General features: G+C 42.5%; 1 protein-coding gene across 7 annotated transcripts in view; it reads left to right on the top strand.

Annotated features, from left to right (window-relative positions):
• Positions 1-26,843, top strand: part of KIF13A (kinesin family member 13A) — a 208,227-nt gene that overhangs the window by 54,537 nt on the left and 126,847 nt on the right. For all 7 annotated transcript variants that reach the window (XM_030552499.1, XM_030552496.1, XM_030552502.1 and 4 more), the window contains exon 3: positions 25,205-25,217. In XM_030552499.1, coding sequence (XP_030408359.1) covers positions 25,205-25,217 — 13 coding nt within the window. The remainder of the gene's footprint in view (positions 1-25,204; positions 25,218-26,843) is intronic.

Below are 26,843 nucleotides of genomic sequence, written 5' to 3'. Positions count from 1 at the left end.
TAATTCCTCATGTGGAACCTTATCAAATGCCTTACTGAAATCAACGTAAATTAGATCCACTGCATTTCCTTTGTCTAAAAAATCTGTTACCTTCTCAAAGAAGGAGATCAGGTTGGTTTGGCACGATCTACCTTTTGTAAAACCATGTTGTATTTTGTCCCAATTACCATTGACCTCAATGTCCTTAACGACTTCTCCTTCAAAAAATTTTTCCAAGACTTTGCATACTACAAATGTCAAACTAACAGGCTTGTAGGAACCCAGATCACTTTTTTTCCTTTTGTAAAAATGGGAGCTATGTTAGCAGTTCGCCAGTCATACGGTACAACCCCTGAGTTTACAGATTAATTAAAAATTCTTGCTAATGGGCTTGCAATTTCATGTGCCAGTTCCTTTAATATTCTTAGATGAAGATTATCTGGGCCCCTCAATTTAGTCCCATTAAGCTGTTAGAGTTTGGCTTCTACCTCGGATGTGGTAATATCTACATATCCTCATTCCCATTTATCACCCTGCTTATTATCCCTAAGCTCCTCATTAGCCTCATTAAAGACTGAGGCAAAGTATTTGTTTAGCTATTGGGCCATGCCTAGATTATCCTTAACCTCCACTCCATCCACAGTGTTTAGCGGTCTCACTTCTTCCTTCTTTGTTTTCTTCTTATTTATATGGCTATAGAACCTTTTACTGTTGGTTTTAATTACCTTTGGAAGGTCCAACACTACATGGTATTTGGCTTTTCTGACTTTATCCCTACATGTTCTGACCTCAATAAGGTGGCTTTCCTTGCTGATCCCTCCCATCTTCCATTCCCTGTAGGTTTTCTGCTTTTTCTTTGTCACTTCTCTGAGATGCTTGCTCATCCAGCTTGGTCTACAACGCTGGCCAATGAATTTTTTCCTTTTTCTTGGGATGCAGACTTCTGATAGTTTCTGCAACTTTGACCTGAAGTAATTCCAGGCCTCCTCTGCCTTTAGATCCACAAGTTCTTCAGTCCAATCCACTTCCCTGACTAATTTCCTTAATTTTTTTAAGTTAGCCCTTTTGAAATCAAAAACCCTAGTCACAGATCTATTTTTTGTTTATCCTTCCATTTTTAGTTTGAACTGAATTAGCTCATGATCACTCAAACCAAGGTTGTCCCTTACAATAATTTCTTCTATGAGGTCCTCACTACTCACCAAAACCAAATCTAAAATGGCATCCCCTCTTGTTGGTTCAGCAACTACTTGATGAAGGAATCCATCAGCTATCACATCCAGGAAAATCTGAGCCCTATTATTCTTACTAGAACTTGTCCTCTAATCTATGTCTGGGAAGTTAGTCTTCCATGATCACATAATTCCCATTACTGTTTACTTCATTAAAAACATTAAAGAGGTCTCTATCCATATCCAAATCAGATCCCGGCGGTAGCACACCCCAAGCAGTATCTCAGGGGAGGCTCTAGTAGCTTCTTCCCCAATGTGATTTTTGCCCAGACAGACTCTTATCTATTCTATTACTTCTTATTTCTTTACAGTCTACCTCATCATTGATATATTATGCTACTCCACCACCTACCTTTGCCTTTATTTCTCTCTTGCTTAAACAACACATACCCTTCAATATCTGTACTCCAGTCATGACTACTGTTCCACCATGTTTCTGTTATCCCTATAATATCTGGTTTCAGTTCCTGCGCCAGTAGCTTTAGTTCCTCCATTTTGTTATGTAGGCTCTTCTCATCAGTGTACAATCATGTTAATTTTTGCTGTTTGGCTTCGCTCACAATCTCTACCTGATTAGGCATTGACATTCTGCCGCCACAGTCACCTATTAGACTGGTATCTACACTACCCTTCCTCCTTATTTCCATTCTCCTACTCATGGCTGTAGCCTTTCTTTCTTCATTTTCTTCCCTCTTATTGTTAAAATCCAGCATGGAGATTACCTATATATCTCCCAACCATCTCCCCCAAATTCCCAGTTTAAGGCCCTCTTCTGTTGCTTCAGTTAGTATCTATGCTACAGCAGCATAGTGTTTCTAGTGTAGGCTCAACCTGTTGCAGACCCTAAACTCTTCCTTTTCTTTTCTGTTAGTCTTATTAATTGTTCTAATTAGTGTTTTAAAATATTGACCATTTTTGACAAAATTTGACCAGTCAAATGCCTAGCCCTATACTAAGGAAATGTTATATTGAGCTATGAGCCCTGATCAGATCTAGTAAGGGACAAGTTATTTTCAAATAATGAAAGATGTCAGATAAATTGCAAGAGCATGAAATGGCTGATTGCAACACTGCTTTCATGGCTATTAGTTAGCTAGACTTGTTGCATGTAGAAATAGGTAGGTTAGGCAGAATGTTTCATATGACTTGGTGGATGGTTTGTATATCATGAAGATGAGGCTTCCTGATCTCTGTGTGTCATTTAAAGAGGCATAGTGTAAGTGGGAGCTCATCCATTTCCCCCAGAATGTAGCTGCTTAGTTTATAATATTATAAAAGAGAGTCAGAGAACAGTGTATATATAAGCATTTGTGTTCCATTTGTCTTGTTCCTCAGTATTTAGAATATGTGGGATGGAAAAGCTAAGGCACTTGTAAAATTTTCCATTGCAGCCCACTAAGTGGAGAGAGCAGATATTTTTGGTCCTTTGGATAGTGAAACAGAAACATGGCCCCTGGCCATACTTTACCTTGGATATTATTGCTTGGCTGTAGCCTTTCGATTGTGAATCACACCTGAATTTATAATGTATTAAGAATTGCTTCGTGCAACCTAATTCTGAGGCCACTTAAGAATTTGCTGTTGACTTTAGTGAGAGCAGGAATGGGTTTATGAAGTTTTAAAGCCCAAAATTTAACTTTATAATCAGTTTCATGCAGGAAGATGATGAATCTTGCATCAGTCTCCCTGCACTAATGCATACACCTCTACCCCAGTATAACGCTGTCCTCAGGAGCCAAAAAATCTTACTCCATTATAGATGAAACTGTGTTACATTGAACTTGCTTTGATCCGCCCCCCCCCCGACCACTGTTTTACTGTGTTATATCTGAATTCATGTTATATTGAGTCGCATTATATTGGGGGTAGAGGTGTATTTGTCTGAAGTGCCCTGATGGTTTAGCACTGGGTTTCTGCCCTGAGACCCTTTTAAGAGGGGAGCAATAAGGTTGGTTACTGTACTACAAACTAGCGAAAGTATAAAATAAAAATAAAATGCTGGGGCAAGGAAGGGGCATTGTTGTGATCTAGTGAACCTGGAAGGATAACTTACTGATAGAACACCTCAACATTTTTGTTGTATTTTGTCTTGTTACTGCCAGTTCTGCTTTAGACTTTGTATCATTTTCTCACGTTATCTATAGCTGTTTCTTCAAAGGGAAAGAATAGGCATGTTTTAACGGTTCTGTTACTACAAAAAATATGTATGGTATGTAAGTGTAGACTGGCTTTTTGGAAAAGTGTGACTGAGGTCATATATAAGAAATTAATTTATCACAAAGTTTCAAGGAAATTCGTTTCTCTTAAAAGCAGGTCTAGAAACAAGAGTGAAATATTATCATGTATGGAGTTAGACTTTTGAAACCTTTTTCTAAAGCTTTCTTCCAGAATTCCTTCCTACATGAATTATAGCGTATTCCCAATTCACTGTAAGTAGGTAGATCAGCTACAGGATCTGCATATGTAACCCTGTCTTTACTTACTTTGACTTTCCTTACCCTTTCTGTTGATTTCCTAATTTTTTTATTGCATTTGTAAACAAACTTTTAGAAAATGTAAGAATGATAGAAATATTATTACAATTTTAAAAAAATTACGGTTAAGTTTTTTAAAACGAGTGCAGCAATATTTGGGTTTCAGATACTGCAAAGGTATAAGAACCTAAAATGAAATTGACTTAATTGATTTTTATTTTCTTATCTGAAAGAAATGCTAGCAGTAAACAATTAATGTAAGTAGTGATGAGTGAATGTGATTTTAAAAATTTTCACTCTGATAGTGTAGAGATACTGTAAGTCAGGGGCTCTCAAACTGGGGGTCGTGACCCTTCAGGGGTTGTAAAATTTTTATGTAGGGGATTGCAAGCTGTCAACCTCCATCCCCAAACCCTGCTGCCTTCAGCATTTACTATAGTGTTAAATATTTTTAAAGTGTTTTTAATTTATATGGGGGAGGAGGAGATCACACTCAGGGGCTTGTTGTGTGAAAGGGGTCACCAGTACAAAAGTTTAAGAACCACTGCTGCAAGTGTTCCTGCATAAGCTCTGTACTAGTTACTTTGGAAGATGTATCTACAGGTACAGTGCAACCAGAATACTTAAATCCTCATATTTTAAAATTATAATAATGATTAGTGTTGAGAGAGGCTTAAATGCCTAAATATCTGTCTTCCTAATGCCTGATGATGATATTTACCAGAGATTCCCTTGAGAACTTCTTGAACTTTATTAAATTTGAATTAGTTTTTCCAAACAGTTTAACAGTCCCGTAAATATCTCTAGATCAGTTCCACAGTGGACATTTCAACAATTGCTTTTGTCTGAGCTAGCAGTTTAAACCATCTTTTCTCAACTGCAACAGAATTTCTGTCAGACAAAAACTTTTGATTTTTTTAAAATGGTTAGGTGACAGTCCCTTGCCTATGTCATCCATTGTTGAAGGTTCCTAGTGCAAACCAAAACATCAGTTATTGTAGCTTTGCCACTTTTAATAGTCTGGAAAAATCTGTGTAATTGCTCTTGTAAAATACCTCAAGAGTATAACTTAATACCAAGCAGGTGATGCTTAGTACAGTCTTTAGGTATTATAAATTTAACTCTCTAACTTCGAGCTCAACTCATCCAAATAATCTTGTTTAAAAAAAAAAAAAGCCCTACTGTGACATTCACCAGGGTACGCTCTGGATTGTTGAACAGCGGTGCTCCCTTAATTCTCCAGCCTGGAGTGCCTCATACACTACTTTGCTGGTGTACAACCACCTCTCCAATTGGGTCACCAGTCGTCCAGATAAAATTGGGACTGTCTCTATATTTAGTTTGTCCTGTGTCCCGACTGATGTACGGTTTGAACGCCATTTGTCCCGATATTTTGGCTTGGGACTGGAGGAGTACACTGGTGAGCGCTCACCTGGGGTCCCGGTGGTGCTTATTTGGGGCGGCTCATAGGAAATGGCGGGCAGCAGGACTCTGCAGCCCCTAGGCACAGGGGTGGCCAGGAGGGGTCTCTGCGTGCTGCACGTACCACAAATGCTGGCTTCATCGTGGCCAATGGGAGCTGTGAGCATGGACAGGGCGCTGACACCCCACTCCCCCCAGCTGCCCCTGGGGTGCTGCATGCTACTCCCGCCCCCAAGTATGTCCCGCTCCCACAGCTTCCAGCCAATGGCAGGCACAGCATATGGAGTGGAGACTGTGCTGGCTGCCGCTGACCCTAGGAGCCAGAGGAACCTGCCATGTGCTTCCCAATGGGTGGGAACCATCCACCAAGTAAGCGACGGGGCTGCGCCCACGACTTGCAGCGGGGCTGTGGGCAGGAGCTGGGCCCGTGTGCTTGTGGTTGGGGGCTTGAGCCATGCACTTGCAGCAGGGCTGGAGTGGGGGCTGTGAGCCCCCGACCTGTGACGGGGCTGCGGCGGGAGCAGGGACCGTGCACCCCCAACCCCCTCTGCCCTGCGGTGCCCCGATTGCCCCAGCCCTGGCCCTTTGCTGTGGGGACTGGACCCTGCTGTGTCCCACTGTGACCCTTCCCCTCACTCCGGGGACTGACTCCACCCCACCATGCCCCGATTGGGCAGGCAGGCAGGCTCCACATCGGCTCTTCAGATAACAGGTGAGTTCTGGGAGAGCAGGTGTAATGGGGTGGGGGGGATATTAGACTGTTAAACTCTCACTGTTATATAGCTAAATGTTGCCTGTCCTGTATCTCAGACAAGTGTAACTCTTTGGGAAAAAAATATTCTATCTCTGTGTAAAAGGAGAGCACAGTGAGACATTGTTTGCAACAAATCAGTTAAAAAAAATACAGGTGGCTGTTCTGACAGATGTTAGGAGTTTTGAATACTGGTATGCTAGTGGATAGAAATGGTGGACAGTGCAGAGGAGAAATCAAAGTCACAAAATGTATCATGTTTCACCCAGTTACCATATGGATATCAGCAGTATAAATGCAATATGCATTTAGTTATAGAGATTAGAAGACAATATATACTTCAAAAATGTTGTGTTTAAGGTTTCCCCTGAAAAAAATAAACAGAAGTTTCAGACTTCTACTGGTGCAAGAAACTGGCATAACATTTCTGCAAGTGGCAGTTATTTAATAGGTTGTTCTTTGAAGCCATTTGTCTTGCTGTTTACTTCCATTTGGTGTTCTTGTGACTTGAAAGTGCATCATCTTATTCTTTTCTTCAAATGAATCAGCTTATTGTTATCTTTGAAGTTTCTACTCTGTGGCAGTTGGCAGCATGTTCACACAAGTACTATAACTTCTCAAACACATGCTGACACATGGCACACTTTTATTCTACAGAATTCTTTCTAGTGAGTCAGTGGAAATTGTTGAATTAGTGTGTTACCATTAATATTGAGTAGTGTTTTAAAAAATATGCAGATCAGCAAACACTATTTTATTTCTGATCTACCATATTAAATGAATGCATACTTTTATGGTTTTGAGTAGTCATCTCAATATAAAGCAGAAAACTAGTGTGAATTTTGCTGTAACGCGGTCTATGACAGACTAATTTTTAACTACCAATTACATTTAGGGAATGTTAATGTACGGTTGTATGGTCATGTGAAAGAATGTAGTGTCATGCCTGATTAGCATCTCTCTTGAAATCTCATTAGTAACATAAATTGGATGAAAATTGAATGGTGATTTTCTCCAGCATTGTAATTGAATGTGACAGTGAAATTCAGGGGTTCTTGCTTGTTGCCTACAGTTTGAACATGCTGCTGAGCAAAGAATGTTTATATAAGATAGAAAATAAAATCTTAAACTTCGCAACTGTCTTTTCCTTATAATGAGATTTGGCTGCTAATGTATGCCCATGTCCAACACAGGGTTTAGTAGTGACTGTTCTATTCATATTAAATCAACGAGCAAATTAAATGTTGTGACCAAAATGAGAAAAGGTCTGGATCTAGTTTATTTTAGTTAGTGCACACCTTCTATTTATTGTAAAGTGGATAAGATTAGGTTATTTTCTCTCAATCTGCACTAAGCATGCTGTCACTACTCAAAGTATTGTCACTCTTTATTTGTTGGTCTTCACTGAACATCACCATTTACTTTTTGTAGGTCATTGTGATTTATAGCACTTTGAAGGTTTCTAAACAGATATACTACTAAGATGAACTCAATTTTTAGTATTATTGACAAGACTAGTTACCATTTTTTCACTCCAAAATGCGGGGGAGGGAGAGACATTATTCCTGCCAGTGACTATAGTTCATATCTGTGTAGCAGATTGTAATATTTGACTTTTAAGTGTTCTTTTACTAAAACGATGAAATTTAATTTGTGAAGCTTAACAGGTTTTGTTTCCCCCTCTTTATAGCAATGATCCTTTCTTGTGTTTAAAACTTTTATTTAAAAAAAAAAGGGGGGGCTGTGGACTTTATGCAGAAGGAGTATAACTGGAGCAGTCTGGTATTTTGATTGTCTCAATTAGTCCGTCTGTACTAATTGTCAGGTTGGAAATTATAACTTTGGTGATTAGAGTTTCTGGAGTCAGCGAAGTCTGGCAAGGGACTTCTTCGACAGAGGTGGTAAAATTCAAGAAGTTTTTAAGGGCTTGGCTACACTTGCAGGTGTGCAGTGCTGGGAGTTACAGCTGTATTCATACAGCTGTTTAGGGAAAGCGCTGCAGTATGGCCACACTGACAGCTACCAGCGCTGCAGTGTGGACACATTTGCAGTGCTGTTGGGAGTGGTGCATTGTGGGCAGCTATCCCACAGAGCACTTCGTCCCATTTTGGCGCCGTGGGTTGTGGGAAGGGAATGGAAGGGTGCGGGTCATTCTGCTTCCTGTCCCAACGCCCCGTGGTGCATCGCTTCACATCCCAGCAGTCACTGTTTTTCCATCAATGTTTGGCGCCATTGTGAGTCTCCCAACGGTTTCTGTGCAGTGCGATTTCTGTGGGAAATGGAGCCCGAGCTGCTGAGGACTTTGCTGATGAGTGTCGCCAGTACATCACATTTGGCAGTGGAGCTATTCCTTCAGCTCCAAAGTGACAGTGAGGAGTTTGACGATGATATCGAGTCGCCTGATTTGTATGACACTAAATTCCTTGTGGCAGTAACAGACGTGCTCAGCACCGTGGAACGCCGCTTTTGGGCTCGGGAAACAAGCACTGAGTGGTGGGATCACATCGTCATGGAAGTCTGAGATGACGAGCAGTGGCTGCAGAACTTTCGGATGAGAAAAGCCATTTCATGGGACTGTGTGAGGCGCTCGCCCCCACCCTGCAGCTCAAGGACACGAGATTGAGAGCTGCCCTGCCAGTGGAGAAGCGGGTGGCTATTGCAATCTGGAAGCTGGCAACTCCAGACAGCTACCGATCGGTCGCGAACCAGTTTGGTGTGGGAAAGTCAACCGTTGGAATCGTGTTGATGCAAGTTTGCAGGGCCATTAATCGCATCCTGCTAAGAAGAACCGTGACTCTGGGGAACATGCAGGACATTGTGGATGGCTTTGCACAAATGAGTTTCCCTAACTGTGGAGGGGCGATAGATGGGACACACATTCCTATTCTGGCACCACCCCACCTAGCATCCGAGTACATTAATTGCAAGGGGTATTTCTCTATGGTTCTCCAGGCACTTGTGGATCACCGTGGGCATTTCATTGGCATTTACACAGGCTGGCCTAGAAAGGTGCATGATGCACGCATCTTTCGGAACAGTGGCCTGTTCAGGAAGCTGCAGGCCGGGACTATTCTCCCAGACCGGAAGATCACAGTAGGGGATGTCGAAATGCCTATTGTGATCCTTGGAGACCCCGCTCACCCGTTAATGCCTTGGCTCATGAAACCGTATACAGGGAAGCTTGACAGGAGCAAGGACTGGTTCAACTGCAGGCTGAGCCGGTGCTGAATGACTGTGGAGTGTGCTTTTGGTCTTTTAAAAGGATGCTGGAGATCTCTTTATGGGAAGCTGGACTTGGGGGAAAGCAGCATCCCTGCGGTTATATCTGCGTGCTGTACCCTCCGTAATATTTGTGAAGGGAAGGGTGAAACATTCAGTCAGGAATGGACCTCCGAGGTTCAACGCCTGGAGGCTGAATTTGCACAGCTAGAGAGCAGGACTACTAGAGAGGCCCAGCACAGGGTTACAAGGATTAGGGATGCCTTGAGTGAGGAATTTGAAGCTGAAAACCAACAGTAATGTTTGGTGCCTTGCGCGGGAGTGAAGTGCAGTGGTTACAATGATTTGCAGTGCCTGTTTTTTTCCGGGGCTACGGTATCTTTCACTTTCTGCAATTAAAAAAAAAACTCTTTTAAAAGCCAAGAATTAATTTATAAAAAGAAAATAACTAAAAGGGCAGGGATGTGTGGTGGTGAACTGTACAGTCAGAGGTTTGAATATGTCCTGCCTGGAGTGCTGTGTAATGACTGCTGCACTTCAGGAAGAAAAAGCTGCATGGTGATGGTGGTTGAGTGCAGAGGGTAAGGGTTGTAGTTCTCAGGGCTGGTAGGTGAACGTACAGGTGTTGGGGGCAGCTGGTGGTAAGAACCTGGATGCTGGAGAAGGGGGTTTTGAGCTGACATTAGGGCACAAGGGAAAGAGCTTTGGGACTGGGGTGGAGGGTGGCACAGTAGTGCTCTGCCTGCATGGCTATGAGTGACTGGATACAGTCTGTTTGGCGTGCCAGGATGCTTATCAGCTGCTTCGTGCTTTTCTTCTTAGCCACTGCCTTTCTCCTGGTTTCCCCTACCCTCCACTGCTGCATTTTTTCCCTCCATTCCTGCATTTTTTTTACACTCTCTGGCAGACTGATTCATAACTGCGTTCACCATATCTTCTTTGCTTTTCTGTGGCTTCTTCCTCAGGTTTTGTAGCCTCTCAGCAGTCTCTGATACGGCCAGTTGAGAATTCAAGGACACTGTTATTAGACAAAAATTGAAACATTTAACAGAGAGGCAGCATTGTGTATAATCACAGTGAAGGACTTTACAGTTTCACTTTAGCATACTTTCCACATACCAAACAGAGCACACACAACCCACAGCAGCAAAGAAATGGTGAGCAAGGGGGAATAGGTGCAGGAGTTAATTAATCATGGAAGCTGTCTCGCTGCTGCAGATCACCTGGGAAGGGGGACTGATAGATTGATTCAGGGCTGTACTGGGGTTTCTGTGCGTTGGGGAAAGCAAACAGCTGCAGGGGGACCTACACTGAACACTATCCCAACATTTTCCACAGGAGTTTATCCTGGAAGATATCTTGCTGCTGTGGGTCACCTGGGAAGGGGGACTGATTGCTTCAGGGCTGTGCTGGGGTTTCTGTGCATTGGGGAAAGCAAACTGCTGCAGGGGACACCTACAGTGAACTCTCTCCCAACATTTTCCACAGGAGTTAATCCTGGAAGCTATCTCGCTGCTGCGGGTCACCTGGGAAGCAAGGGAGGGTCTTCTACAGCAATGCAGATTCCGCCCTGGCCCCTATGCAGCTTGCCTGTGTGCAGCAATGGTCACCCTACACCTCGTGGCACAGTGGCGCGAACGCGTTAGCCTGACTGAGACAAGGACCACAGTGGCTCTCCCTATAAATTTGCGCAAGCTCATTGCCCATGCTCTAGCAGAAACTTTTGAAGAGATTACCGAGGTAGATGACTGCGACGTGAGAGACCACATCAGTGGGCTATTCCACATCAAGGCATGCATGCATGCAGCCATAACCCCACCTCCTCTCCCGAAACATTTCCATCCTGAAAATAAAAGCTGCTTACCGGGAACCCACTCCTCTGCTGCTTCTTCACCAACAAGTTCTAGCTCTGCGACTGGCTACCTTCCTCCTGGCTTGAGAAGAGCTCCTGGCTGCATGCCTCCTGGGACTCTGGGGTGTCTCCCCCCACCCCAGTACACTCACTCTCGGTTTCCTCTCCCACCCCACCTCCCCTTCCTCTTCCCGCTCTGAACTGTCCATCGTGGTCGTCGGATTGGCAATGAGGTCACCCCCAAGTATCGCGTCCAGCTCCTTGTAAAAACGGCAGGTCGTCGTGGCAGTACCTGAGCGGCGGTTTCCCTCACGGGCTTCGCAGTAGGCACTCCGCAGCTCTTTTACTTTAACCCTGCACTGCACCGCTTCCCGGTCATGGCCCCTTTCCAGCATGGCCCTTGAGATCTGCCTGTAGGTATTGTAATTCCTACAGCTGGAGCACAGCTGTGACTGCACAGCTTCCTCCCCCCAAACACTGATGAGGTCCATCAACTCGTCATTGCTCCATGCTGGGGCTCGTTTGGCGCATGGAGGCATGGTCACCTGGAAAGATTTACTGATTGATTGCACTCCACACCTGGCTGAGCAAACAGGAAGGGGATTTTTAAAATTCCCAGGGCATTTAAAGGGCGGGTCACCTGAGGCCAGGGCTGTAGTGTGTGAACTGATGAGCAGAGTGGCTGAATAGGCATTCTGGGATACCTCTGAATACCTCAGAGGCCAATTACAGCGCTTTTGGTGGCCACACTTGTGGAGCAGCGCTGCATCACCAGCACTGCAATCCTTATACCCGAGGCAGAGCAGGAATACAACCAGCGCTGTATGTGCCTTGCAAGTGTGGACGATGAGTAAGTTGCAGCACTGGTGGTGGGTTTACAGCGCTTCAACTCTCCAGTGTAGCCAAGCCCTAAGAGTCAGTTGTGAGCTGCTAACCAACTGTGCTAGTTGCTTGGTTATACTGGTCTCAGGAGCCTGTGCTGTGGGTTTTAATCCACAAAATCTTTTACAGAGAAGAGGACAGTAACTGGCAATGGAACAAGAGTTGTGAACAACTAAGGAGTCTACAGTCTGGGGAGATAGTATTTTCTGTTCTGATCAGTGAGTTCTTTCCCTCTTCCTCTCTTTAAAAAAATAAAAAGTAGTATTTAAATTGTTAAGGCATGTTGTAATCACATCAAAGGGTAGAGTAGGTCAAATTTTCTGTGTGTGTGCGTGCATGTGTGCAAGCATCGAAAGACCTGAGCACTGGTAGTGCTTTCTAACTAAAATTGATTAGTTTCAGAAATGAGAAAAAGCAAGTCCCTGCTTACTTTTTAAAAGACTCTGGGGATGACATAAATGTAATTTGTCAATTCTGTGATATACCAGGCATTTTAAAATTGCTTATTTTTGGTAAACTCAGGTATGAAATTTTCAGTACATGTGGAAATAGGGAAGCAGTGAAATGAAAATGTTTTTTATATTTCATACAGGAAGATGTGAAGGAGTTTTCAAAATATTGCTCAATTGTCAGGATTAGACCAGAGGACCTGCCGTAGAGTTGCAGCACCTGCTGGCCAATGATAAGACCTCCCTGTTTGAGTGCTGCCATGTTCAGTTTCAATGCCTGTACTGGGAGCCAGGATTGTTGGTTGTTTGAGCATCACATGCAGAAAAAAGTGATAGGTAGAAGAATGCCCTTTTCCTCCCTGCTCCCACAACCATCTGTGGCAGCGTACTACCAGCATTCCCATAAGTTCAGACTATATTATGAGTGTAGTTGTACTTTTATATAGAGCTTCTGTCCTAGTCTGAATGTGTGTATGGTTTGTTTGTTTGCATTTTAGGGAAGCATAGTGGTTTCCATTTAGATTACTCGGTTGTTGGGCTTGCATATGCAGCTTGAGTGGGTGTGGATTTAGGACCATGAGCAAAAGTTTCTTTAAATTCAAAATTTATTTCCCATTTCACATAATCACAGCAATCCAGCAACAGGGGCAGATTAGCAGAGTTCTTTGGAAAATGTTTTGTGCCCACAAAAAACAATGAGTTTCCATTCTCATAAAAAAAAATGGGTTTTTTAAATTGAAAAACTGGCCAATTCTTTTCAGTTTTCAGTTGCTGAAAATATTGTCAATTTTTCAGGCTTTTGTTGAAAAACCAAAAGCTAATTGGAAAGGGACCTGTCCCTTTGGAATATATTTTGATGAAAAAGCCATTTTTAAGAGGGGTTGTTTTTAGGTTTTTTTTAAACTAGCCCTATAAATTAGCCTTTTGCGTCTTGGTTCTGATTCTCCCAACCCATGGTGGTTTAGAAAGTAAGGAGATGCTGTTACCTGCAGATTAGGCATCATCTCACCTCGTGCCAATGGGAGTTTGCTTCATGGAAGCACCCAAGTTCTCTGTGCAAAGCTGTAGTTCTTCACACAGTAGTTTATGGGATTGCTGGCTTGGTATCATGGATTCCTTTGCAATTAGCACATTCAAGTCTTGTAGTGAAGAGGTGTTTGGAACAGTAGTGGTTCAGGGCTATTGTCATTTTCTCCTCTCTTTCCATAGGTACCAGGATACGTTGTTTCTAATTTGAATTGTATATACTCTATCATAAGCCGTTTTTTTTATAAGCCGACCCCCTCCCCCCCGATGGATAAGTAAAAAAGGAAAAATTTTATAACCCCTTCATAAGCTGATCCTATAATTCAGGAATCAGCAAACTTTGGCTCTCGGGCCATCAGGATAAGCCGCTGGTGGGCCCAGATGGTTTGTTTACCTCAAGCATCTGCAGGCACCGAGGAAAACCTAGGTAAATAGTGTCCAGGTGCGCTAGCTGCTTACCCTGATGGGCTGGGACAGCAACTGGTGGGGAGATTTTTTTGTGGGGGAGAAGCTGGGAGTCAGAGGAGTAACCCCTGTGACCACCCCCCACATGACCCCACCACTAGCCTGGGATCCCCACACTCTCCCTGTCCGATCCCTTTCCACCTTATCTGGGGAGAGCCAGGGGAGGATGTCTCTAGCCTGGCTGGAACTGCTCCAGCAGGCTGGGCAGCGCAGCCGCAGGCTGCTCCAGCGGGCCAGACCAGGCGGCGTGGCCACAGCATGTTCAAGCGGGCTGGGCTTTGTGGCATGGCTGCAGCGTGCCTTGGCAGGCTGAGTGGTGCAGCCACAGCCTGCTCTGGGGAACGGAGCCGAGTGGCGTGGCTGCAGCCTGCCAGCCCCAGAGCTGCAGCTGCTTCGGAGGCTCAGGGGAGAGCAGCGTGGCCAGAAGCAGAGAGATCTGGCCCTGCCTCTTCCCTTCTGGCTCTGCTGGCTGTGCTGCCTCTCCTTGCTCCCTCTGTTGGGAGGAGCTGTGTCCCACTTCTCCCTCTCTATACCCATTCATAAGCCGACCCTCTTCTCTGGTGCTTCCCTTTTTTTACTAAAAAAATTTGGCTGGTGAATGAGTATATATGGTAATTTGTGCCTGTTGGGCCATAAGCTGTGTATCTCTTGTCCTTCATGGTCCCTGCTTACCACAATGATGGCTTAGGTTCTTGGGATGGCTGTTCTCTATTCTAGAGATTCAAATTCAGATTTTAATAATTCCCACTCCCCCATTTTGCAGGAGCTTTTGGCAGTAGGATTTAGTGCACTATGGCATTGTACAGGCTACCTTGTTTAACTTCGTGTTGGCTCCATTTTCTCCATTATGATCACTATAACTGACTTCATCTTTCTGCATGTGTCAGATGTGGCAGTATGTTGTGCAGGTTATCATTTAAGTAGGGTTTACATGGAGATTGAGAGTGGAGCTGTGGAAATATTTTGGCAGCATGGTTTCTGATGAGGATCAGTTTACTTTTGTTCATGCAGGTCCTTAAAAAACTACCTGGTGTGTTAGAAAGCTTTTTCTACTCTTGCAAGGATTGTTTTGCATTCTTACATTCTGTGTGTACGTGCCATATAAGGTTATTGGCCTGGGAATCTATTACCAAATCGATATGCTGATTTCGTAACCAGTTAGCTCCACAAAAAGTGCCCCAAACTGAACAAATAAATGAAAGTTCAGCTATGGCTGTTTACCATGCTGTTCCAATTCAGACCACCGTGTCTCCTATACCCTGTTAAGAGGGAGAGGAGATGTGGGTAGCTAAATTCCTTGGTGCTGTATTCTCCTTGAAGAAAATTGTATGTTGCAGGTCATTTTTAATGCAGATTGACAGCTGAGTTATTGTGAGGAAATGTGTGAATCTTGGAGAACATTCACTTCTATTGAAAATAAAGTGATCATTGACTGTGTGAGCATGAAGTTTTAAAATGTTTGGTTTCAGACTTGCAAATGGCAGTCTGTAGTAGTAAAACAGTGAACAGTGTAGGATTGTTAAACAACATAATCCTACGTAATTTCTCTGTTTGGCAGGGGTGCAGAGGGGACCCTTGTGTCTCTGCTCTCTCATAGTTCATTGCTGCCCCTTCCCCTCCACCTTCCCACAATAAAGAGATATGCAAGTGAATTCCTCCCATCAACTGAGTTTGCAGGGCGAAGTACAATGAGAGGAAGGGATAAAAACACCTAACAAGGAGGAACTATATCTTTATGCTGCTTTTATTCAGAGGGGCAAGGATTACTAGGCATAAGCAAAAGGTCCCCAGTACATTGCCTGGGTAAGTCCTGCTTATTACAGACATTTCTATTACCTTTTGAAACTTAAGATTGGAACTCATTTCTGCATATTCAAGCTTACCTGCTTTAACATTGTAAATAACTCTTATTTCATTTTTTTTATAGTAAATCTTTAGATAGTTTGATAGGATTGGCTACAAGCATTGTCTTTGGTGTGAGATCTAAAATGCAATTGATCTGGGTTAAGTGACCAGTCCTTTAGAACTGAGAGTAACCTGAATATTGCTGTTATCTTTGGTGAAGGGACCATCTTTCACAAAGGTAAGCTTACCTGGATGGTAGCAGATTGCAGTACCCAAAGGGTACTCCATGTGACTCCATGGTAATGCTGTTATAGTGTCTGAGGAGTTTACATGGTTGGTTGGTGAAATCAAAGCATAGAACTCTGTCAGTTTGGGGTTAGAACCCTATTTCCCAGCAGTCTGCCCTGAGGTTGGTACCCATGCTCTTGAGCCACTGCAGGACAGCTTGAAAGGGACATTATGAAGAAAATCCAGTACACCAGTTCCTTCACCATCTCCTATCTTTAAAGCAAATGTAACCCATGGGATATCCTCACCTTAGGCCAGAAGGCAGGCTTACTCAAAACTGTTTAGATGGTTTTAGTTATAAAAGACTAGCCTATAGATTTCAGTGACACTGGGTGGATCACCAGAGAGGACAGTATCCACAAAGACAAGACCAAAAAATCTCTGCATGTTTTCAGGAGAGCAAACCCCTCTCCATTGTCCCCTCCCACACATGGAGAGGTAGAACAAGTTCTCAAGCTCACTATAACTCAATATAGTTGAGTTTTGCAGTACACTGGTACAAAAGAGCCCCACTATTTTCAATTGCTCCAGGACTCTCAACAAAATGAACTGCATCCTAGAGTGTAACTGGAAACCAAAAGTTAAAAACTGCAACTGTCAGATGCTTTTAAGAGGGAGCTCATTATTTTTATCAAGAGTACAAAAGAGTACTTGAGCAAGGGTCCAAGTGCAATACAAACGTACATCATTAAATAATGATGAAATTCCATGTCTGCCAGGATAATACTCTTTAACTTGCTGAGCCCCCCGGGCACTTGTAGGGAGATGATGTGGGGAGGAATTCTTTTTAGAAAAAATTCATATTAAAATGCTGAAAGACCACTTTCACATTGCATTCCATATGCTTTATGAAAATGTTTGATATGAATATGCCATAACTGAGATATACTTTATGCAAGATGGCTCATGTAAGGTATCATTGGAAAGGTTATGATTTACTGAATATGATTATCCCATTTGTATGCATGTATCATTTTTGTATCTGAAGTTAGGAATTTTGACCTACAGAGTCAGGTGGTCTTGTCATCTGATACTGAAACATTACCTGGGACTTCTTGTAACTTTCCACTGTAAGGGAAAGGGGGTTAAATGAGGGAAACAAAGGCCTCCTGCCTTGTGCCAATACTATTTAAGAGTGAGGAGTGAGATAATCCTGGTCATCAGTTCTCCCCTGCTACCCCACCCAAGATGACTGCTGGAGGCAACTAAGACTGAACAGGGGGAAAGAATTGGGCCTAGGCTAGAAGGGCGTCTAGCCTGTGAAGATTATTAGAACCACATTGCATGTGAGTTCTCACCCTAAACCAGTTTCTTTAGTGTATTAAGTTTAGTTTGCATGCTCTATTTTATTTTCTTAGTAATCTGCCTGGTTCTGTCTGCTACCTCCTTAACAACTTAAAATACACTTGTTATAGTTAATAAATTTACTTCTGGTTTATAATGCAACCCAGTTTATGTGATTTCTGACTGGGAGGTGGGTGATAAATTGTGCATACCCTCTTCCACACTGAGGGAAGAGGTGAATATAATACAGGGGTCAGCAACCTTTCAGAGCGGTATGCCGAGTCTTCATTTATTCCCTCTAATTTAAGGTTTCACGTGCCGGTAATACATTTTAATGTTTTTTAGAAGGTTTCTCTCTATAAGTATATATATTATATAACTAAACTATTTTTGAATTGTGAAATAAACGAGGTTTTCAAAATGTTTAAGAAGCTTCATTTAAAATTAAATTTAAAATGTTGATCTTATGACTCTGGCCTGCTCAGCCCGCTGCTGGTCTGGGGTCCCGGCCCTGCTCACGTACAGTGGGTACCTACCTTCTCCCTGGTTCTGGCCCATTCTCTTCCTCTCTCTGCACTGAGCTGAGGGTGGGAGTGCACTGGGCACAGGGCTGGGGGATAAGGGTCTGGCCAGGAGCTAGGATGAGGGAGGGGGCTCAGGGTCGGGGCAGGAGGTTTGGGTGTGGGGCACTTACCTGGGCAGCTCCCATTTGGTGCGAGGGGGTGCAGGACCTCCCGTTTGGTGCTAGGGTGGGGCTTGGGTATGTGTGGGGGCTGCAAGAGCTAAGGGAGAGGGCTGGGTATGTGTGGGGGTGCCAGAGTCAGGGCTGGGGTCGTGGGGGAGTGAAGGAGTAAAGCAGAGAGCTAGGTGTGTATGAGGAGGGTACAGGGCTCAGTGATGGGCCTGGGTGGGGTGCAGGGCTGTGGGGCTCAGAGCAGAGGGCTGGGGGGGGCGGGGTCAGGGCAGAGGGCTGGGTGTGTATGAGGGGGGGTTCAGGGCAGAGGCCCCACCCCACTCCTGTGGCCCCCAGCTGGCTCACCCACTCGAGGCCCCACGGTGCACCGCACCAGCGCAACTAGCAACCCCCGGTGAGAGAGTCCCCTCTGGCTGTGTCTGGAGGAGCTGCTCCTGGTGGCACATGACCTTGCAGTATGCGAGCTCCTCACCTCAGGGTTCTCTGGCCATCACTGATTCCCACTCACCCACACCTGCTATGTGCTCAGCACCGCAGGGCTCTTTGCTCCTCCTAGCTCACGAACAGCAGGTACCGATCAATGGCCGCGTCCTGGTGCCGCCTCCTCCCTGGGACGCTCAGCAGCCAGCGCCACTGCCGGCCTCTCCCACCTCCACCGCCCCTGCTTCCACTTCCTGCGCCGGGAGTCGGAACTGGGTCCGGCAGCAAACCAGCTCCCCTGGCATGTCTCCAATCTGCCATGGCCAGTTATACCAAGGCGGCCAAGGTGAGCGGGCCCCTCCACGCCCCCGGGCAGGGCTCCTCACTGGGTGAGGGGACGTGGGAGCCCATGGGCAGGCCGCTGAGGCGGCTCCTCTCTCGGACTCTGCCCCTCACTGGCTACGTGTCCTTGGGACTCCGGCAGGCAACTAAAAATCGCCTCGTGTGCCGTCTGGCACGCATGCCATAGGTTGCCGATCTCTGATATAATATATCTTTGGGTCTGTACTCCAAGGAAGGTGGACATCTGAGTGCTGGAGCAAGTCCCTTAAGCTGAGTCTTCCCAGAGCTAATCTGCAGCTGGGTGTGGCCCTGGCCTGTGTGTGTATGAGAGGTTTTAAGAGCCCGGCTCAGCAAGACACGTTAAAGGGTGCCTATACTGGCAGAGCAGGTAAACTCAGTGGTATCTCAGCACATGAGGTGACTTCCTAGGAGGTGCAGCCTGTCGCAACTACCTCACCTCTTTTGGTAAAAAAAAAAAAAATATTTTGGCTGTTAAAAATTATATTGGTCATTAAATGCTCCCACCATGTTATGACTCTTAAAAAATAAGTTTTGCTGTAGTCAGCTTGAAAATGAGGTGAAGGCCCCATAGTTTATACGTCATCTACAATCTTCATATTTGATTGCTTAGTCTTCATAAACTAATACTGAGAAATGAGAGAGATCCACAGAATAGTCACTACAATGCAAAATAACTATAGAGGAATGACTGTGAAATCACCAGTGATTTAGTGGAGTCAAAATAAGACCATTTTCTCAACAGATCCCTCTACTGTTGATTCTCTGTTTTTTGAGTACCTAATTTTACACTTACTTTTTCATTTTCAAAGGTGTTGAAAACACCAATTGAAGTTAATTTGTTAATGCTACTTATAGAGTGGAAGGAAAAGATCCTAGACGGGTTTTTGCAGTGTAAATTTTTTTTTTTTAATGAAGCGCTTCTCTTCTGATTGATCTGAAAGCTTGAATGGAAATATTGGAACAATTCTCCCTCTGGGCCAGCCCATGTTCTTAAAGTCAGTGTGAACAAGATTAAGCTGTATGAGCCATAGTTTAAGTAAATGTTAAACTGCTTTCCATTACACAGAAGTAGCATTATAGTCAGACTACAGAAAAACTAACTGGCATTCTTCTATGCAAAATATTCTGTATGGTAGAGACAACATTTTGAAGCTGCTAAAAAGTGTGATAAAAGATTTGTTTTCTTTAATAAGAAAACGGAAAGAAAGTATTATTACAATATAAATCAATGCGCACTGTCATTACTAGACAACCGGGGAGGTAAATATACTCCGGTTACACACCTTCACTTGCTGCTGTTGCCAGTGGTGAATGGCATGCAGTTGTGTTGAAGAGGAAATGTGCATGAGGTCAAGGACACATCCCAGCCCAAACCAAGTATATCTTTTGCAGTTAATTCCTTACTGCTTTTAGTAAATCTAAAGTGTATTGTGAATATGATTTTAACAAGATAGAACGTAAATTATGTAATAGCAACACAAACATTTGTAAATGTTTTAACAAATTGGTTTTCTTTAACTGAAAGAAAATTTTCGAGAAATGGTTTATGCATCCTAAAATCTTGGTGTATGTCAGTGAAGTTAACCAAATGGTTGCAGTGCTGATGTGAAAGTATGTCTTTGAGCAGGCTATAAGAATGAGTGTGAATACTTTTAATTTCTGAAAATTGAAAAACAAAACCACTGGAATTTGATCAGATTTGTTCTGGTTTTGTAAACAATTTTTTCAAGCTCCTCAGTATTCAGACAGGACAATTTTGAGATCTTTGACCTAGAGAATCACTTGACCTGAACTGTTAGTGAACAGGTTATTCTTGGAAATGGGTTATTCTATAGCTCTCCACATCAAACAGATGGAAACTAAAGCCACTATTGTCCGTCCAGTTTACAAAATTAGATAATACTTTGCAATGTTTCTTGAAGTCCTCCACTTTTTTACTTTAGGGGGCATCATCTTGTGACATCTAGAGTATTGGTTTTCAGTAAGTTTTAAACTCAGCGCTGAAATACGCACATCTACAACTGATAATTTATTCCACGTGTTGGATCTTGCAAGTGCCTGTAGTGCAAAGCGAAGACAGTTATATTGATTGCTGTAACTGAGCCATATGCTAATTTTTGCTTGCTTGCTTGTTTTCTGATTCTTGTGCTCTTTTGAAGTGGAGAAACAATTTTTCTCAGCATGTGTTCTGCTGGGTTTACAGCTACAGAATCATTTTTTCTCATCTTGAATGAGATAATACCTTACTAAATGGATTACAGTACTGATGGATACAGGGCTTGGGGCCTGTGTGTTGTATGGCACAAAACAGTGGTATACATTGACATGAAAATCTAGTTGCACTGAAGGAAGTTAATACTGGTAAATCGAAACATATCTCCAGATTATTGTATTTTGAAATATCAATTAAATTGGATATGCTTTAAAAAAAAATAAATAAAAAGAAAAAAAAAAAAGCAAGACCCTAGGTCAAAATAAATCTTGTGGTACTTGTCTGTCTGAATTGTTGCCAGGATGATGATTACTGTGAATTGTCAGAAGGTTCCAAATAACTAAAAAGAAAAATATATATTGTAATCTAAGATAATTGAATGATTCCAGAGACCCTTTGCCCTTGTTGCTGCTGGTGGAACCAGCAGGTGTTCTTGTTGTTGAGTTGCTAGTTTGGCCTTTCTGGCAAGAAAAGGAATTTTGGAATAGGAAGCAGCTAATCCCTGTAGTTTGAAATCAAGAACATCTGCTGGAGTGATGAGCATCTTGCTGGATGAAATTGGCAATTGGGAGCTTGCATCTGCCCACCACCAATAAAAATGTCACTGTTTAATAAAAAATATAAAGTAGGTTTCAGAGGATAACAGGAAAAAAATACCCAACCATAAATTTAAGGAAATATTTTACAGAGGATGTATAAAACTATAACTAAGGAACTATGTTCCTTAAGAAAACCTTCTGGACCCAGTTACACCTCAGTAGATCCACCTTCACAAAGGACTATTGATGTGAGGGTTATACACTCAGGATTGTTTTGCTCAGAAAGACAATTAAGTGACTCCACATGGCATCTGTCTCCCCTTTCCTCAACCAGATACTCAATGTGTTTGGTGATCCTGTAGTGGGTCACGGAGGGACATGTGTGGGCTGCCTGTCAGCCCTGCAGAGAATTCCCCAGTAAAGTTAATACAACCCAGAGTATTAATTTTGCCTCTTCCCAAAAACCTCTGAGTGTGAGGATCTCCTTTAAGAAGTAATAGAGCACCCGTTTCCACAGGAGCTGTGCTGTTGAATAAGGTTGGAAGGTGTTGAGCTGGTGCAGGGTCAGTGTACAGACAGCTCCATTCTCCTGCTGGTCTCCTGACATGTCTGAGTATTTCTTTGGGTAGTAGGAATGTATGCCTGTCTTGATATGAGGCCTTACCCACATCCAATTACTTATTTCATGGGAGACAGGATTAGGGAAGTGAATGGATCAGCAGGGTGGAAACAGAATGTCTATACTAGCTAAAATAAGGGGGAACATCCAGAGAACATTTACAATGGGCAAGATAACAATGGATAAAGCATAAAATGAGGTAAATAATAAGTAGTGCACCGGCTGTGTATACTGTACAGAGATTAGTTCCTACAAAGTACCCAATCCCAAATCATGTAATGCAATGTAATGTGTAAATGTATATAAAGAAAGGTTTTCTGTGTAACTGTAGATGTGTGATATACCCTATGCCAGTAGTTTTCAACCTGTTGTCAGTCTGCAGTACCTAAAGTCTGCAAAAGGTAGTTACTATAGAACAGTGCTTTTCAACTGTGGTCTGCGAACCAGTGGGGGGGAGGGAGACGGAGACACAGACTGTCTACAATTTCCAAAGGGATCTGCACCTCCATTTGAAAATTTTAGGGGTCTGCAAATGAAAAAAAAGTTGAAAACCAGTGCCCTGTGCCCACCCCCTACACTTGAGTCTGATCAACTCAGTATAGCTTTACTGTAAGCCAGAAAAAGGCACCTGAGTGATGAGACTGGAGTCTAACTGAATTCTTGAGGAACTGAGTGGAAGAGGTCTCAGGGGAACCCTAATAGAGAGCAAACTCTGTCTGCTCCCTCACACTTCCTTCACCTTAACTCTGTCTTCCAGGACTTCCTGCAGTAGAGGGTGATCACAGTTGCTCTGTAACACCACTGAAAATTGCTTTGACTTCAGCAAAATTAGACTTCTGGAGTTGCAGCATGTATCTGAGAGCAGGATTTGGCCCTATGTGCTTACTGGTCGGGAACATAGTAGCCAAATGGTTCTGAATTTTTTTTGTTGGCACCCCCATTGGTGGTGGTTGGAATAACAAATCCCTCTTGGAATCCCGTCATAAATGCCATCACCCCTTTGTTACAGTCTTTCCCTCTTTCTGTCCATTTTCTCTGCTGTCCTTTCCTGTTTCTTCCCTGGTTGTCTCACACAGTCACCTATGTGTATTTTCTTTTCTGTTTTTTCTAAAAGCAAAAAGGAGCCCCTGTGGCTTTGTTTTGGACTCTGATTTGGCAAAGCACTTAAAGCATATGCTTAAGACCATCCTGAATCATAAAAGTGCTTATGCACTTAAATCCCATTAATATCAAAGTTAAGCACTCACTTAAGCACTTTGCTTTGAACTGTGGCATTAATTTTTGCTTGCTTTCTTTATACTCGATGGTAGCATTAGTTGGAGCAGTTTGTGAAAGGGCAGTTTTCAAGGAACTGCTCCCCTACTTTTCCCAAATGCAAGGGGAGCTGTGGATTTCTTTCTTTCTTTCTCTCTTTATCCCCCCCGTCACAAACCCCCTCCCCCCAAGTCACCAAACTTTCCCCATCTCCACTGTTTCTATTTCTGTTGTCTACTCTTATGAACTTAGATCAGTCTAGTTCCCCAGGTGGGGAGACCCTGTAGTTACTTGTACAAGAAGCTGTAGACACAACTGTCGTCATTACAGGGTGAATTGCACTTTAGATCCCTTTAGTCTATTGCAAGTGTGCCCTTTTGGGGATTAGGTCTCACTATCTTCACCCATCTCCAGGTGGAATTGTGCTGTTTAACTGCTCCAGGACTGGATCTGTGGGTGGCAGCCCTTCCGTTTCCCAACAGTGTTAACACTATAGGCTGAACAGAGTTTATAAACTGACGTTTATCTGATAGAATCATATCACATAGATAATATCTGAATGCATAGAATTAAATCAAAGAAAGCTGCAAAGGAGGAACCAACATGAACCAAAATAATGACAAAAACCTGACACCTGTGGCAGCAGCTGATTAAAGCGACTCAAAAATCATTTCTTCAGAAGAAAAGATTACTTATTCATTCACTCAAAAGTACAAAGCATACAGAACAGAGTAAAAATAATGAAGGTCTATACACGTATTTCCCTTTGCCTAAGCCTTATTCGTTCTTTGCAAACTTTGGTACATTTCGTCCATCTCTGGCTAGGGAGAAGCAGAGCGCCTTACTACAATTTGTGTATTTCGTCCCATTTCCTCCTCCCCCGACCTTGTATGTCTTTCAAGTCTTACTGACACTTTGAGTAGCCCCCAAGAACTCACTCAGCCCCAGCCCTTTCTAGGGATGGGTTCCTATAATTGCTTAGTATCCCCCTATGATCCTAGGCATAGCCTTGGGAAGAGTAAACCTTTGTATCCTTGACAGAGGGCTTGTCTGCACTAGCACTTTACAGCGCTGCAACTTTCCCGCTCAGTGGTGTGAAAAAACACCCCCCTAAGCGCAGCATGTTTCAGCACTGTAAAGTGCCAGTGTAGACAGTGCACCAGCGCTGGGAGCTACGCCCCTCATGGAGGTGGTTTTTTAGAGCTCTGGGAGAGTTGTCTCCCAGCGCTCTGTCGCGACTATGCAAGCCACGGCGTTGCTGTGGCAGCGCTTTAACATTGACAGTGTAGACTAGCACAGAGTTAAGCAGGTAGCTTCTTCTCAGTTGATAGCCCAGCCCTTGTCGTTTTAACTCCTTTGAAACTATTTACGTGTCATGTCTGTGCCATCATCTTGTTTCCCCCTTATAAGTCCTTTGATTTTAACTTTGTGCGTTCTATCAGGATAATATCACATAGCTAAACTGAGATGCAATTGATATTTATAAAAAAATAGATATTTCTCAGTTCTAAGCAAACCTCAAGATAAAAATGTTTAGTCTTTGTTGTTCTTCCTCATTTAATAACACAACTTGCTCTGCCAAAGTAGTAAATGAGTGTAGATTTGCTTAAGTTCTTATCCTGTAACATATGTAACATTTTGGATTTCTGGGCCAATGCTAAACCCCACTGAAGTCAATTGGGCAATGCCCTGCCACAGGAAGTGGTCATCTTATAGTTCAGATTTAAAATATATAAAAAAACTACACAATTAGTATTGGACACCAATACCTTGTACACTTGATTTTACTTCTGTATGAAGCATTTAATATGAAAAGTTCAAAAGTATGCTAGACGTTCACCTTGTTTGTATTTGTTTCTTTTTATTGTCTTCCTGTGATCTGGGTGATGCGTTGGCAATCTTCTTTATGGCCATTGCTGATTCTCCAACAACTAGAAAACCACCAAAGGTAAGTGTTTGATGTCTCATTTTGTAAATATACCGACTTCAAAAATGCTGAAAATTGAAGAAATGCCTAGTATCTTCTATTAGCATGTTATGTGAATGCTACCATTAAAGGAAAATCTATTAAAAAAAACACTTGTTTCACATATTATGTTCAAATTACAGATTTCTCAAATCACATTTAAATTGCATGTTAATTAGATTAAAATATACAGAAAGATAAAGCTGCTTCTTGAAATTGTGCAACCAGGTGATGCTGTTATTTTAGTGTGGTTTTTAAAAAATCTGTTTTGTAGGTGGAAATAAGTACTCCATGTAGAATACATCATTGCACATAATGTTGCTTTAAAAAAAAAATCATGTTTAAAGTACTAAAATGCAGGAAACAGATTTTATAAGCAAATTGTCCTTTTTTGTAATCGGTGTTCTTCAGGTGTGATTATCTGACAAAACAGCCTGTAAGCACCTGACACAGTAAATCCCCTAGAGAGGATTTTCTGAACTATATATTTAAAAAAAAAAGTGTGTAGGTGTAGGGTGGACAGATGACAACACTGCTTTAATGATAAATAGTCACCACCTTGTTCTTTAACATTATTTTTGTTTTATTTTTTTTCTCTTAATGATGAATGTAGAATCAGGTATCAAGTGCAGGTACCAGTGATAAGTTAGAAGGATGCTACTTTATAAAATATAGCTTGTGTAAACATGTGTGAAACAGACTGAGCTAGCTGCCATTTCATTTTCATTTTTGTTATCCTTTTCTGTTTGGCAAACATTGGACTTCTTTTATTTCTGTGCTCCAGACAGAGGTGGAATTACCATGTCTGGGTTTTTGTTTTGTGTTACTTCCTTGATTTTTGTACCATAATTCTTTATAATGGTGGGAGTGTGTAGAAATCTGGAATTGAACTTCAGTTGCTTCTGCAAAGGGAGTACAACAGCATAGAATACTTGTCTAGGTCATCAAAGAATAATGATGTATATTTTAAGAAAAATAGCCATCTAACTGCAAGATTAGGTGTTTTGACCTCTCTTACCAACCCTTCTAAAAATTAAAAACGTCTGCAGTTAAATAGTAATGCTGTGTGTCATTCTGAAAATTTCATCAAGCAAAGGAGGATGGGACAGAGTACTGTAATTCAATAAAGCATTCGATTGTTAAGGTATTTGAAATATAAAGCAAAATTTTAATCTAAAAGTTCAAATTTAATTTGGTCTTGGGCAGGTGAAGGTAAATGGGATGATATTTGTTTTAAAAAGGAAATGCTGTGTATTCCACATAGAAAGGAAAGGAAAATATTACAGACCTTGTATTTGTGTTTGAAAAAAAAATAACTTTCATGTTGCCCATCGTACCTACAAAGTCTTATTTTATACATCTGTTATATTAGAGTGAACTGATAGAGAAGCTTGCTGTACTCTTATGTAACATTGTGACAAATAGGACTGTTGATCATCATAAAAATTACAGTTATTTAACATTTAATTTTATAATTTTACAAAAATATAGTCACATTTCCTTGTGTGGTCTTTCCTTATCATTTGGAGATAGAGCACAGTAATCTGCCTCACATTACAATGTAAAAACTTGTGCATGGGTCAAATGGAACTATTTGGTCATGTTACT

The sequence above is a fragment of the Gopherus evgoodei genome, chromosome 2, assembly GCF_007399415.2.
Source record: "Gopherus evgoodei ecotype Sinaloan lineage chromosome 2, rGopEvg1_v1.p, whole genome shotgun sequence".
Taxonomy (NCBI): domain Eukaryota; kingdom Metazoa; phylum Chordata; order Testudines; family Testudinidae; genus Gopherus; species Gopherus evgoodei.
This window is presented reverse-complemented; position numbering and strand designations above follow the sequence as displayed.